Raw genomic sequence first — 15,793 nt, forward strand, 5'->3', positions numbered from 1 at the left:
TCAGTTTGACTGGGATCGTATTGAATTTACAGGTCAAGTTGGGAAGAACTGGTATCTTAAACCATATTGCATTTCCCAATCCATTAACATGAAATCACCTGTTATATTTCATAAGTGTTTTATAGTTTTTTTCATAATAAAATCAGTACGAGATCTGTATCTACACATTTCTTTTTTAGAGGATGCTAACGTGAGTGATACTGTGTTTTAAATTTCTGAGACCACTTGTTCATTGCTGGTACATCTAGGAAAGCAACTGACTTCTGTGTTTTAACCTGGTATCTTGCAACCGTGCTGTAACTACTTATTAGTACCAGGATTTCTTTTATTCATCAGATTTCCTACAATCATACCATCTGTGCACAAAGACAGTATTATTTCTCCCTCCCAATCTGTATTCCTCCTTTTCTTGACTTGGCACATCAGCTAGGACTTCCACAATGATGTTGAGGAGCAGTGAGAAGAGACCTCATTGCCTTTTCCTGGTCTTTACTATCTCCTCATCATTAAATATGATGTTGGCTGTACGGTTTCTGTAGATGTTCTCTATCAAGTTGAGGATGCTCCCTTATAGCCCTAGTTTGCTGAGTTATCATGAATGGGTGTTGGATTTTGTTCAGTGCCTTTCTGCATCTACTGATACTGATCATGTGATTTTTCTTCTTTTGCCTGTTAATAGGATGATTACATTTTGATTAATTATATTAACTGAATGTAAACAAGTTTCACACATTGTTGAATTCAGTTTGCTAATATTTTCCTGAGAATTTTTGCATCTATGTTCATGAGAGGTACTGGTATGTAGTTTTCTTGTGCTCTTCTCTGTCTAGTTTTGGTATTAGGGTAATGCGGACACTCAGATTGTGTCCCTCTGCTTCTGTTTTCTGGAAGAGGTTGTAGAGAATTGATAGAATTCTTCCCTAAACGTTTGGGAGAATCCACCAGTGAAGCTATCTGGACCTGGTGCTTTCTGTTTTAGAAACTTATTATTGATAGAATTTCTTTTCTATAGTCAATTTGTGTTTTTTCCAGCTTAATTTACTACAAACATAGAACACTGTGTAAGTCTAAGGCGTACAATGTGATGATCTGATATTACATATGTAGCTGACCCTTGAACAATGCAGGGGCCCTGCATGTTTAAAAAGCCACATAAACTTTTGGACTCCTCAAAGAATTTACTGTTGACTGGAAGCCTTACTGATAACACAATTAACACATACTTTATATGTTACATATAATATATATATATTCTTCCAATAAAAGAAGAGAAAATGTTACTGAGAAAATACACTTTCCCCAGTACTGTATTTACGGGGGAAAAATCCACATATAATTGGATCCACACAGTTCAAACCCATGTTCAAGGGTCAATTACATATCGCGAAATGTTTTTTACAGGAAGGCTAGTTAACACATCCTTTTCCTCCTTCACAGAATTACCATTTTGGTGTTGTTCTTGTTATGGTGAGGATATTAAAACTCCACTCTCATAGCAACTTTCATGTTTACAGTACAGTACTGTTAACTGTAGTCAACATGCTACATATTTAGATCCTCAGAACTTTCTCATCTAGGTTATCACACACACACAAAAGCCTTACCCACATTCACTAGAACAGTGGTAACAATCATGACCATGGGATATTAAGAAGAGAGATTGCTATATCTTTGGTCTAATATAACGAAATAGTCCAAGACACCATCTTGAGTGCCCCAAACTGTCTTCATTTTTGGCAGGAACAGGTCACATTACCCTGATGCCTCCATAGACAACCTCCCTATCCTATTTCCTTCCTCCCAGTTTCTCTATCTGTACTCACTCTCCACAATATGACACCCTGGAGACACCCTGGAAAAGAAACACTCACTAAAAGAAAAAGTATAGGCTAGTTTGGAATTTTCATCTCATGAAATAGAACTAGTATGTAGGATATTTAATTCCCTGATGGCCCTAAGACAGCAGAAATGCTTTGATCAGAGTACATAATTACATGTGTATTACAGTACTTAAGAAGATACGTAAACGTACTGTGAGATTTACTTTTCCTTAAAACTAAGAATATCCATATGACCTTTTAAAATTGAAAGATTCACATGCAGTTTTAAGAAATCAAAGAGGTCCTTTGCATACCTTGGCCAGGTCCCTCCAGTGGTAATGTTTTGCAAAAGAAGGCAACAGTCTCACACCCAGGATACGGATACTGATAAAATATCCTTGATCCTGACCCACTGATCTCTTAGTAATATTCCATTGAATGGATGTACTATACTTTAACTGTTCATCTATTGAAGGATATCTGGACTGATTCCAGTTTTGGCTATTATAGTAAAGCTGTTATGAAAATTCATGTACAGGTTTTTGTGTGAACCTTTCCTATCACTTCTAAAGTTCATTTTAGTTACAAAGTTTTCAGAATCAGAGTAAGTCATATTTGATGATTATTAAGTTAATAAAATAGAATATTCCCTTTTTACCACCTTGCAAAACAAAGAGTGAAGTGCTCATTTTGTTAAGTATGGAGAAATATACTTAAAAGAAATATAAATGCTTAATATTTAAATAACTAGATTGGTAAAAGAAATATACTCACCAATAAAAGCACTATCAGATTCCAATAATGAAGTTTTCAAGAAATCATCGGAGTCCTCTCTAGGCTAAAAGAAACATCATATATTAATGATTTTTATTAGTCCTCTATGGAAAAACAACTAATTTGTACCAAGAGGCACAAGTCTCCACACTGTCCCCAAAAGTAGCAAAAATGAATGGAGAAAGGTAGGACCGGCTGCTTGCCTCCTACGCCACATTCCAGTACCCAATAAAGAAAGACCTGTTTTATTAAGGGTCACAATACTGCGATGAAAACAGTATGAAGCAATGAACCCAATTAAACATTAAAAGTCTTTAAACTGGGACGTCTGGGTGGCTTAGTTGATTAAGTATCTGCCTTTGGCTCAGGTCATGATCCCAGGGTCCTGTGACTGCGTCCCACATGGGGCTCCTTGCTCAGCAGGGAGTCTGCATCTCCCTCTGCCTGCCACCTCCACCAACTTGTTCTCTCTCTCGATCTGACAAATAAGTAATATCTTAAAAAATAAATAAATAAAAATTAAGTCTTTAAACCATAGCCAAGATTTATTCATTCTTTTAGTACACTTGTACAGTGTACTTCCTATTATTTCCTCCATGCCAGAACAAAGATGAGTAAGAGTTTCTGCTGTGGAGTAGATCGTAATCTCATGGGGGAGAGCGAGGGCCATGCCTCAGACAATGACAGCCCTATGTGACAGCAGCTGTCACAAAGGTATAGCACAGATACAGAGGGAACATAAGAGTAGGGGGGAAAATACCACTAGGATTGTGTTTATAATGAGCTCTCAAATAAGAGATTAACAGATTTACACACAGAGAATACTATCTCCTTATATATTGGAAGGAGCCTAAAGTCACACACCACCACTTCCCCAGCAGATTTCTAGGATGTGCTAGAACACTCCACTGAAGAGCTATCCATTAATTTCTAAATATATTCCACTAATACATAGCATTATCAGAATTCACAGCATTATCACTGAATTCTTCCATGTATTGCATTTAACTTTCCTTTTTAATTTAACACCTACTGATTCTACTTTTGCTTTTTGGCATGAACAGCTTCTAATATTTACCAAATGGTCTGAACCAAGTGTTCCTAGCACTGCATACCACCCAGCCTCTCTTGCTCATCAGAGTCCTTCATGTATCTGAAAAGTGATCCAAGTCCAGGTAAGCTCTATCTTCTCCATGACAACCTGCCCCACTTTTCATTTGGGTTTACTATACAATCCAGTTTCTAGGGAGATGAGGACCCCAAAATTTATTAGCTTCTTGGTAACAGCCATGATAAGCTGTTTCTACTGAGTTACTACTCAGCAAAATATGGTGTTACTAATCCGGGATTTTAACCAAAATCCCAGTTGTTAAATTTCGGTATCTTTTCATTGAGAAATGTGGCTGCCACATACAGAGAAACCTACCAACCTGCAGAGATTTCAGGAATAGGGATGTATGGGGACAAGGAGGAGCTCTCAAGACCACCCTGGTTTCAAGCCTGGGCTGTGCAGCTTACCACTGCGTGATCACGGGCCCGCCGTTTCTTCTTACGTCACACAAAGAATGCATATCTTGTGTACTTGAGAGAAATAAATGTCAAGTACCTAGCACAGATAGGGTGGTCACTCTCTAACTGGTAGCTATTAGCAACATCATTATCACTTCAAATGAAGCACCAACAGCTACCAACTGGTAACCCTGGGCTACTAAAACAGCTGAGCTGAGCCTTACCTTTATAATCTGAAAATGCGATAATATTGTTACTATTACTCGTGTGTATGAAGATTCAATTTATTTCCAACCTCAGTCTTTTCCCCTGAACTCCCTTACCTGTCTGCTACTTGCCAGTTCCAATTGTTTGTCTAACAGGCATCTCAAAACTTACCATGTTTAAAACTAAGTTAGATTAAATACCTTGCCTGAAGTCACACAGCTAAAAACAGACCAACTTGAACAGCCTAGCTCTGAAATCTTATAACCACAGTATACTTCGTATAATATGCTTTCTCTCTACATATTCCACTAATATATCTCTAAATACCCACACTACAGGGATGAGACAAGAGTTAAATTCTTTCTTAACTCAATATTCAAAATTGGCTTACTCACTTACCATATTCCTAAAAATTTCTTATCCCCCAAAAACTAGCTTGGAAAATCGTAACTGGTTTCTTACCATTCTGCGGTCCCGTACTTTAGCACTTGGGATGGCATCCAAGTCAGCTGTAGTTAATGGAGAAAAAACATTTAAAAATAAAAACTTTTACAATATCCTTTGTGACCAGCTCTCTACTGTAAATTCTTTTTCAACTATCACATTTTAGAATGTTAAGCTATTACTTATTAATTTATAATTATATATATAAATATATTTATAACTAGTTCAGCATCCATTCTAGTTGAATAGACAAAAGTAAAAATCATTGTGAACATAAAACTGAAGTCTGCAGAAAAAGAAAATAATGCAGGATTCTTCAAGCTTCACTCATATTTCCGCAATCTGGGTAGAAAGTTGCTGAGTGGACTTAAACACGGGTCCCTCACATGGAATTTTTCAGCTCCAGGCACCTAGTTACACAGAGATTCTGGAGGAGTATCCCAAAAGCCCCCCCTCCTTTTTTTAAGATTTTATTGATTTATTTGACAGACAGAGATCACAAGTAGGCAGAGAGGCAGGCAGAGAGAGAGAGGGGAAAGCAGGCTCCCTGCTGAGAAGGGAGCCCGATGTGGGGCTCGATCCCAGGACCCTGAGATCATGACCTGAGCCCAAAGGCAGAGGGTTAACCCACTGAGCCACACAGGTGCCCCAACCAAAGCCCCCTCTTTGATTTGACCAGTTTTCCTATGTGCATCCAATAGTGCATTTTGTCCTTTAGAGACTGCCTTTGGGAATAAATAGGGTGCCAATGAATGATAGCCTATACTCCTTCTTAGAATATTTTATACCATGTTTGTGATTGTTTTACCATATTTAAACCACATTCTTATGAACTCAGTCATCATAGTGTTTACTGGAAGTTGGTCGGTGGCTGCTGTGGAAGATGGATACCCTCCGTGCCCAAATGCACCTGCATCTATCCACCTGGGGACCACTTTTCAGTTAACCAGCCGAATATGCCAAGACCGCACCACATCAGATCAGCGGGGTCTCCTAAGGAAATATTCCACCAAAATGCTTGTAAAGGTTAAAAATGTACTAGTTTCTCTTCTCTGATGACATGCCATAGAATGTGGGTTACTATGCTGTCAGAGGGTGATGAGACCATCGTGAAAAGTTCTGTACTAGATGGACGAAAGACTTTCCCTATATCAATCTTTATTAAATTCTTGACCTGGGCCCAAAATGGTGCACAACTTATTCCTGTGATTATGTCTCATGGTCAAAAAAAAAAGTTTCCTCAGATCCTGAGGCCTGAGAATGAGAATGTCTTATTCTTATTACTGGATTGTTGTGTTTTAGGGCTTATTTTCCATGGCCACCCTCAATGGCCTGCAGGACTCTAGGCCAACGGGGCCCACAAGATGCTCTGCTCTGTGAAGCAGCTACCCCCACTCTGCTGTCAGGTGCTCCCCTACCCCAGTTCCATACTCCCATGGGACCCTAGATTTCTCCTTTACAGCACTCAGCACGCTTAGGCTTATTTAGCCTCTAACTCCTCCAACAAAGTATAAGCTCCTTGACAGCAATAGCGTATTTCATTCATCACCACATCCCCTGGATATGCGTTAGTACCTGTGCTCACCACAGGCACTCAGGAAGCATCTGTTGATTGGCTGATTATACAAACACACATTCACAGCCCAGTGTCGCTGAACAGATTTTATGCCCTACCAAAACCTGTCAGACACACATGGCAAAGAAATGCCCCACAGGGCACTGGAGTGTTTGCCCAGCACTCCTTCCCTTGGTTCCTACTTCCTGCTACAGATGTCACGTGGCCTAGCTGAGGTACTCCATCCTCCCTGGACCCCTCTCACTCATAACTTGCCTCAGCCACACCCATCCGAGCCCTCTCGGGGACCTGTCCTTTTCTGGGACTATCTGCCGAAAGGGCCAAGTGAGCATGGAGCTACCAGTGGGAAGCTGCCTGGCACTGCAATCCACACCAGAGAGAAAAAAAGCCGCACACAACAACAACAACAACAACAACAACAAACAACCCACCGCTACTCTTTGAGATAGGAATGACAATTTCTTACCTTCAGCACCTTCCTGCATCTTCATTCTATTCAGTTTCTTCTGCTGCTCTCTTAGCAGGGCTTGCTGCTGGATCTCTAAGGTGTGGTGATCTCTCGGAGGATCTGGGTACATAAACTTCAGGTCAACCCGTGTTTCTGAATCTAGTACAAAAAATATATAGCGAAGTTCAATCTTGTTTCCAAAGGAGATTTTATAAAACTTCAGTAAACATATGAGGAACCTAATTTCAAAATCGAGGAACAATAATAAAGTATCACCAAAGTCAAAAGGTATTAAAATTATCATAAAACTCAAGAACACAAAATTAATATTCTGTAAGTAAATGCCCTTTCACAAACTTAGCAACATTAAAAGGAAGCCCCCCCACCCCACCCCAGAACAAGCAGTAGCTTATTATGCATTCTCCATCCGTACTTTCCCACTCCCCAAGATTTCCCCCAGAGCACACAGCTGGGCAACTATGTACACATATAGCCAAGCAGTCAGTCACACGGCTACAACTCAGGGAGCCATTAGACACTAATCACAGCCAGTCCCTAACATATATGAAACATTATGAAAACATAATGTTATCAAGCCAATTAATATTTTCACCCTTGTAAATATGCAAAAAGCAAGATAAATGCAGACTGGCTGGAACTTTAGGAGAGAGGTCATTAGTGGAGGAAATGACAATCTAAGAATTCATCTATGCCACAAGTTCAAGAATATGAGGTGAGCAGAATGAAAATGATAAAACTTAACTTTTAAATCTTGAGAACAAAAATATAGTTCATACATCTAAAAAGCCTTGAAACTATTATTCCCTTTGATCTACAAATTATACTGTTGGAATATAATTTGAAGAAATGATCCTAAATATGTAAAAAGCTTTATGATCAAAAGTTATCACAATTACCATATCACATGTGAGAATAAGCATGAAAAAGACAAATAAAGTCTTGGCTTATAATGAAAACCGCCTGACTGCGCAGGTCCCCTGACCAAACTCTGAGACCTACTGGCTTAATACACTGCCTGGCATATAGTAAATTATCAATAAATCATAGCATTAAAAGACAACAGTAAATGTAACTGATGACACTTGTAAATCTAAATGAAAAACAAAAGAGAAAACTAAGTAACAGTTTTATCTTGTTTTTCTTTTAAATAGGCTCAGAAAAAAGACTAGAAATATGAATGGTGCTTATATTTAGGTGGTTTGAGCAAGGTGATTTTCCTCTCTAGTTTTCTGTGTTTTCAAAACTTTCTGTAATAGATACTAATTTAAAAAGCAAAAAGAAGAAAAGTTCAGTTCTGGTTCATCTGGTATAGATCATATGACCACATATCCAATAATTTGCCACTTTGACTCCAACACCTGCTCTATTACATGGTCCAAAAGGAAAATCACATATAACACACATTTTGGTTCCTCTATACATTTTCAGTCTCCCAGGCCCCTGTGTCTCCTGGTAATCCTATTTCTCTACTAAGCTTTCTCTGCTCCTTCTAAGTGCTACATCAAATCTTCTCAACTCTCTTCCTTCAAATATTCTCCATTTGCTCCTGCCCGAGTTACTCAGGGACCCTGCTCTCCTCATTCCTTCTCTCTCCCATACCCTACACACACCTCTTACCTTGTCACAGCCCTTTACATTAGCATTCTACCCTGTTCCCCCAGCTCTGGACCCTAAGTTCCTCCCCTTCCCAGCCAAGCCCACCTCCTCCAGGGGTTGTCTTACGCTTACTACCTCCAACACTCTGCCTCTTAGTCAATCCTCATTCCCATGTTAATGGGCTTCTGATGCCCTAATTCCACTGAAAAAGATCTAACCGAGGTCACCAGTGACCTCTGATCCAACCGACGCTTTGCACTATTCCTCTTACATGATCCCTTCTCCTTGACATATTCTCTTCCCTTAGATTTCGGGATACCACATTCTCCAGTCACTCTGACTGTTCCTTCTCAGTCTCTTTCCTAAGCTCAGCTTGCCTTGTCCCCGTTCCATTAATGACAAGTGCTACTCTTCTCATTAGTCTACCTGATCTAATCAACTCCGGAGAGGCTTTAAAAGCTGTATGCTCTGCAAAAGAAGAGTTAGACAAACTAAAGTTTCACCTACTAGATTGGTAAAGTGAAGAACTAAAATATATAGAAATTTTATTCATCATTATTTAAAATAGGTATCCTAAATGAAACTTTACTTTAGAAAAAGGATACAAATAAATACTTGAATATGGTTAGAACACAGGCTCTATCTAAAAGAGCAGCATTCTACTCACCTCTATCTTTCAGCTCATTGAAGTCATGAATATTCTGAAAAGTAGTAACATCTAAGCCCTTAGGCGACTGTCTTCTGACAGGAGCTTGTAGCCGATGCCTAGCCATGTCAAATATATCCATGGGATTCCTTTCTCTTTTCCTATAGACAGAAGACAAATTTAGGTAAATGTGTTTTAATGTGAAGAGAATCAGAGCTTACATTTAACTCCCTCTACAAGAAATTTGGCATCTTACATCACACAATATTATAAAACTTTAAAACTATTATTTCAATCTCCTATACTAAAAAATATAGTAAAGGTCAGTGTACTCTCTCAAGATATTCTGATGTAAAGGCCCTAGGTCAGTGTACTCTTTCAAGATATTCTGATGCAAAGACCCTTATTAGGAGAGTAAATGAGTTAGCTTTACTTCAGAATGTTCACATAGTAGAAAGACCACAGTCTTTGAAGTCAGCAAAACCAAGATTCAAAGACCAGCTTTGCTGTTTTCTGGCAGTTTGACCTTGACTTCATCATCTGTATGATGCAGATGATGTCTATTCCTTCTAATTAAGTGAAGTTATACACTGTAAAGTACCCAGCATTGTACATGACATATGTTAGGTAATCAATAAATGTTACCTTTCCCTCAGCCTAAAATAAAAATTATACAGAGAAATATGGTATTAATACACTTCCCAATATAAAGGGTACTATCCACAGTCTCCAACACTAATTTTACAAGGACTTTCAGCGAATTCAATTCTCTAATTAGTTCATTTAATAGTCTACTTCTGTGGTACCTAGGAAGTTAACATAATGGTCAAGGGGCTTAGTGAGTTTCCTGTTAGGGCTCTGGGGGAGTGACCAAGAAGAGGAAAGGGATGGGGGACAGTGTCTCTAGCCCTGAAAAGAAAGACCTACCCGTGCTTCCTGCAGCACTTGATAGACCTCCTCTATTTCTGAAAATGAGGATTTAAGCTGTAATTGTCAGAGGCTTGGCCCAACTCCTGCCTTCATTTCTTTGTTCACTAAATCTTCCCTAAGCACTTAGAAGGGAACAGCTTGGATCCCAAAAGGCAATACCACTGCTCTGCTGGAGTTTCCTTTCCTGGTGAGGGTAAGGAGTCACATGGGTCACAAAAGTACCCTGCCAAGGCTGACAAAGACCTCTAAATAGTAAGCCACCTAGGGTGACAGGAAATGCAACACAGATTCATTACAATGCAAAACAAATTTTAAAAAGGCTTCTAGAAGGCCATTAAACTGGACTCCTGCCTAGTTTCCATTAAGGCTAAAAGTTAAATAGGCTGCTAAATTAGGAATTAGATTATTAGATCTTCCTTGGATATGGGCTGCCTAATATTTGTTTTGTGCCTAGCACAAAGTAAGAGCTCAAAAATGTGAGCTTAATTAATGAATAAGAGATTCTTTTTGTGAAACAAATTTATAAAACTGGAATAAAGAATCAACTCAAATGTCTCTCATTGTGATACATATTGAAAATTAAACCAAAGTAAATGTATTTAACCAGTTCTTGCTAAATGATGGCAATCTAACATATATTCTCTAACTTAAGTTAGCATGTAGAATTTACAAGGTACTTTCAAATACATACATCTATTTATTCTTCACTAAAATCTCATGGGGTAAATATTATTGTTACCACTTACAAATGAGAAAACTGAAAAGCTGCCTGGCTTCTCTTATATTAGTTTGTCAAAAGAGAGTACAGTGTTCAATTTATGAATGAAACAAAGAAAATAAGTGTCAATAAGTTAAACATGCGTGTTTAAATATGCAATGCTGCAACAGTGAAGTCATTCATAACATCACAAAGTAAATTAAAAAAACTACACTGACCTCTCAATTACTTAGAAATAGCTAATAAATAAAATAGAATTATCCATTGAAAACTACCAGCGTGTGTTAACATTTCATTATCTAGCCATTCTGTATTTTTGAAATTTTCTCACTATGTTTACTTAGCCAACCAAGCTTGGAGGTTAAGCTGCTACATTAAACTCCTATCACATACTGGATTACAGTCTTAAACATCACTATAAATTTAATAAAAATACAAAATGATAGACCAGGAACAATGACAGATATGTTTATGACTTAGTACACATACATATATTAAATTATCTAGTTCTGTCCACTAGTGGGATCCAGAAGCAAAGACACCCAGCAAGCATACCCAACATCCAGAGCTTGGTTTCTAAATACCATTCTCCATGAGGAAACATGGCTTCCTGGAGAAATGGCTGATTTCAGGGCTGGGGTAGGGGAGATACAAGAGGATTCTGGAGTGTGTCTTATAATACCAAAAAGGAAGTGCTCAGAAAGAATGGAGAATGGATTATACCCCAAAGTACAAAATAAATATACACAAAAGTGTTATAAATGATTGAATAAATAAAAAAGGGAAGAGAGGGACAATTTTTTTTAAAGATTTATTTATTCTAGAGAGAGAAAGAGAGGGAGAGTGCAAGAGCACGAGCAGGGGGAAGGGCAAAAGGAGAAAGAGAGAGAAGGAGACTCCCCACTGAGCTCAGAGCCCAGCATGGGGCTCAATTACATGACTCCAAGACCATGACTGGAGCAGAAATCAAATCTGATGCTCAACCAACTCAACTACCCAAGCTCCCCAAGAAAGGACAAATATTTCTTACAAAAGAACTCTAAATAATATATAGAGATAACTAACCCCATCTACAGGAGATGGAGCTTAATTCTACCTCCTAAGCTGTGTGCCAAATTTGTTGATTCTTGTCCTAAGAATAGTAACTGTGCAGAGAAACCTGGCAAATTCTACTTTAACCAAATGATGAAGGTTCCCATCCCCAGGAATGTCATGTAGATGCCATATACCTTTGTTATAGGATGTGATGAGAGGACCATCTACCTTGTGCTCTTCTGTCCAAAGACCTTTAACACCAGTCTAATCATGAGTAAATTTTAGATAAACACAGACTGAGGGATATTCTTATAGGATTCTACCTGGCCAATACTCCTCCAGACTGTCACAGTCATGAAAACAAAGAAAAGACTAAGAAACTGTCCCAGACCAGGGGAGACTAGGAGATATGACAACTAAATGCAATGTGGTACCTATATTGATTAGATTCTGGAACAGAAAGAGAACATTAATAGAAAAACAGGAGAAATCCTGAAAGTCTGGAATTTAGTAGTAATGTTCCAATATTAGTGACAGACTCCAGTAACACAAGATGTTAACAATTGGGAAAACTAAGTGAGGGTCATATGGAAAAGTTGTACTATGTTTACAACTCTTCTTTAATTTAAAATGATGCCAAAATAAATCATTTATTTAAAAAAAAAACCCTTTTAAAAAATAAGTGTGGTAGTTATCCACTTTATTGATTTTAAAATCTAGCAAAAGACTGCAATCTGCAGTTTGAAGAACAGTACTTTAAAAAATTTATGAGTCCTTTTGGCAAAAATGATCAGAAATGTTTAATAATTTAGAAGTTATTTTCTAGAAAATAAGTATTTTATAAAATAGATTGTTGATGGAAAATGTAAAAAATAGTTTTAAAATGTAATTGTCTATGATTATTCCAACTCTGAAGTTTTTTGTTCCTATATCATTTTCCCCCTCAAAGACTAAATTTCTGTGCTTGATTTTGTAGAAGACTAAAAAAGGGAAAGTAAAGAGAATGTTTTCATAATTTTCTAGTCTTGTTTCAACTATCTCTTTCTCAGCGTGGACTTCCCTACCACTTAGAGTAGCTTACAAAGCAACTTCTGCACCAATTTGCCTTGTGTACATAAGGACTGAAATTAATCAATTATTTTCACTCACTGATTTCTGTGATGAGACAAAGAGTCCATTCTCAGATAAACCTGGAAAAACGGTGTGCCACCCCAAACTCATTCTTTACTAAGTCTAATCCTATCAAACATTTCATGATTAGGGCTTGTATTTCTGGTATTCCTTCAAAAAAGTACTACTACTTTCTTCCTCCCCCATCCCAACATCTCTTTCACCATCACCACCACCACCACCATCAACATCATCACCATAAATATATTATTGGCAGTAAGGAAGGACAGATAAAACACTCAATATAAATGTTTTATATTAGGTTAAATAAATATACATTAAATATCCCATATTTTGCAGTGAATAGATTCAACAGGTATGGATAAATGTTTTATGAAGGCAACTTAATCTACATAAAATTCAAGAATGTGAATCTAAGAGAATATTGGTCCAAGATAGGAGAGAAACAGGTGACCTTAATTTTGTCTGGCTACAGGAATTCAACCAGTAGCTATCAAATCATTCTGAACACCTGAGAAACTCATCCAGAGATCTAAGGAAAGAATAGCTGCAACTCTACAAATAGAAAAGCAACCACTTTCTGCAAGGTAGGAGGTGTGGAGAAATGAATCCAAAGCTATATATATGGGAGGTAAACCCCAGGGGGAGGGAGGGAGCCTCCCTAAGCCAACATCAGAAACTGATACAGCAGCCGAGCACAAAATCAGTAAGGGATGGCCCTGCCTGAAAGACACACTCAGCTGCTGAAAGAGAGCAGAAACCTAGGTGAGACAGTATGGTCTTGGGATCCTCAGGGTCACAGAAAGACCGGGGATGCCAAGGGTGGCAGAGCTCCTAGGGTTTGGAATGGGGAAGAGGGCTGCAATCAGAAAGCCCAGGTGTGGCTCTCAGTGTTGCCATAAATCACGAACTACCAAACAGTTTGGCAACTGCACTCCAAGCAGGGGTCCAACAAGTGGCAGAACTAACCCCACTTTCTCCCCAAGGGGAGCAGCGGCACAAGTGTGCACCATAGGAGGCTCAGGGTTTGAAGACTCCAATTGAATTGCATGCCTAAGATAGAAACACTTGGTCCAAGCTGAGTGAGGATAGAAGTACATATGGAGACCAGGGAGATACATGTACTTGACCGCTCATCCGTGAGGGTGCACTGAGGAGTGGGCCCCGGGCTTTGACTATGGGGCCAGAGATTGGGAGGCTGCCATTTTCATTCTCATCCTCTAAAGTAGAGCAGAAAGTTTTCAGGGAACAAAACCACACAGAGCAAACTGGACACTGTACATAGCATGGCCCCCTGGCAAGGGCAATGCAGTTCTGATTGGGCAATGACACTTGAGAATCAGCAGAACAGACCCTGTCCCAGAAGATCAGCAAGAACATCCAGCCAAGACCAAGTTCAGCCATTACACAGAATTGCAAAACTCCAGCACTAAGGGAAAACAGTATATAGAATTTATGGTCTTTTGCCACAATTCTTAGGCTTTCAATTTTAATTTTTCTGCCCTTTTTTCAACCAATTTCTTATTTTTTATCAACTCTTTTTAAAAATCTTTTTAATTTTCATGTTTACACTTAACATTCTAGCCTTTCATTGTATTTAATTTTATTTTTGTACATATATAAGTTTTTCTTTCTTTACAATTTTAGGATGCAGTTTCTTCTAACAAACAGACCAAAACACACTCAGGATGTAGTGTATTGCTCTGTTCTGTTCACCTGTTTGTCAATATTCCCTTTATTTGTCTTTTAATTCTCATTTTTTTACAGCAACATTCTAAACTTTATTGTATTTAATTTTATTTTTGAACATGTTTAAGTTTTTATTTCCTTACAATTTTAGAATCTAGTTTTCTAACAAAAAGACAAAAATACACACAGGATCCAGTGTATTGCTCTCTTCTGTTCACCTGTCTGATTATATTCTCTCACTCCCTTTTTTTTTAATTTTTATTTTTTCTGGTTTCACGTCTCCTCTGATTTTTTAGTGTATAATTATCTGGGGTCATTGTTGCCACTTTAGTATTTTGTTCTCTTGTTCATCTATTCTTCTCTGGACAGAATGACAAGACAAAAAAACTCACCTCAAAAAAGAGAACAAGAGGCAATAATGAAGGCCAGAGAACTAATTAGTATGGACATGAATAAAAGGTCAGAACTAGAATTCAGAATAATGATTATAAAAACACTAGCTAGGCTTGTAAAAAGCATAGAAGACATTAAAGAAGCCTCTACTAGAAAAAAAAAAAAGAACTAGATAAAAAAAAGGCTATTAATGAAATGCAATAAAAATGGAGGCTCTAGGGCACCTGGGTGGCTCAGTGGGTTAAGCCTCTGCCTCTGGCTCAGGTCATGATCCCAGGGTCCTGGGATGGAGCCCCACATCAGGCTCTCTGCTCTGCAGGGAGTCTGCTTCCCCCTCTCTCTCTGCCCGCCTCTCTGCCTACTAATGATCTCTGTCTGTTAAATAAATAAATAAAATCTTTTTAAAAAAATGGAGGCTCTGTTACAATAAGTGAGGCAAAAGAGTGAATTAGTGATACAGAAGATAAAATGATGGAGAATAAAGAAGCTGAGAAAAAAAGAGATAAACAACAACTGGCTATAAAGGGTAGAATTCGAGAGATAAGTATACCATAAACCAAAACAATGTTAGAACTGGGATCCCAGTAGAGGAAAGGGAGAAGGGCAGAAGGTATACTGGAGCAAATTATAGCAGAAAACTTCCCTAATCTGGGAAAGGAAACAGGCATTCAAGTCCAGGATGCACAGAGAAAACCTCTCAAAATCAGGTAAAATAGGTCAATACCTTGACATATAATAGTGAAACTTGCTAATCTCAGACACAGGGAGAAATTCCTGAAAGCAGCTTGGTACAAGAGGTCCCTATGAGGATAGAAACATTAGACTGGCAGGAGACCTATCCACAGAGACCTGGCAG

At 38.3% G+C, this 15,793-nt stretch overlaps 1 protein-coding gene across 2 annotated transcripts in view; it reads right to left on the reverse strand.

Annotated features, from left to right (window-relative positions):
* Positions 1-15,793, reverse strand: part of LOC111155467 (centrosome and spindle pole associated protein 1) — a 135,622-nt gene that overhangs the window by 10,075 nt on the left and 109,754 nt on the right. For both annotated transcript variants that reach the window (XM_022515632.1, XM_022515631.1), the window contains 4 exons: positions 9,063-9,202; positions 6,797-6,937; positions 4,773-4,819; positions 2,595-2,658 (listed from right to left, as the gene is read on the reverse strand). In XM_022515632.1, the coding sequence (XP_022371340.1) occupies positions 2,595-2,658; positions 4,773-4,819; positions 6,797-6,937; positions 9,063-9,202 (392 nt within the window). The remainder of the gene's footprint in view (positions 1-2,594; positions 2,659-4,772; positions 4,820-6,796; positions 6,938-9,062; positions 9,203-15,793) is intronic.

The sequence above is a fragment of the Enhydra lutris genome, unplaced genomic scaffold, assembly GCF_002288905.1.
Source record: "Enhydra lutris kenyoni isolate GAN:26980312 unplaced genomic scaffold, ASM228890v2 scaffoldscaffold41, whole genome shotgun sequence".
NCBI classification, from domain to species: Eukaryota; Metazoa; Chordata; class Mammalia; order Carnivora; family Mustelidae; genus Enhydra; species Enhydra lutris.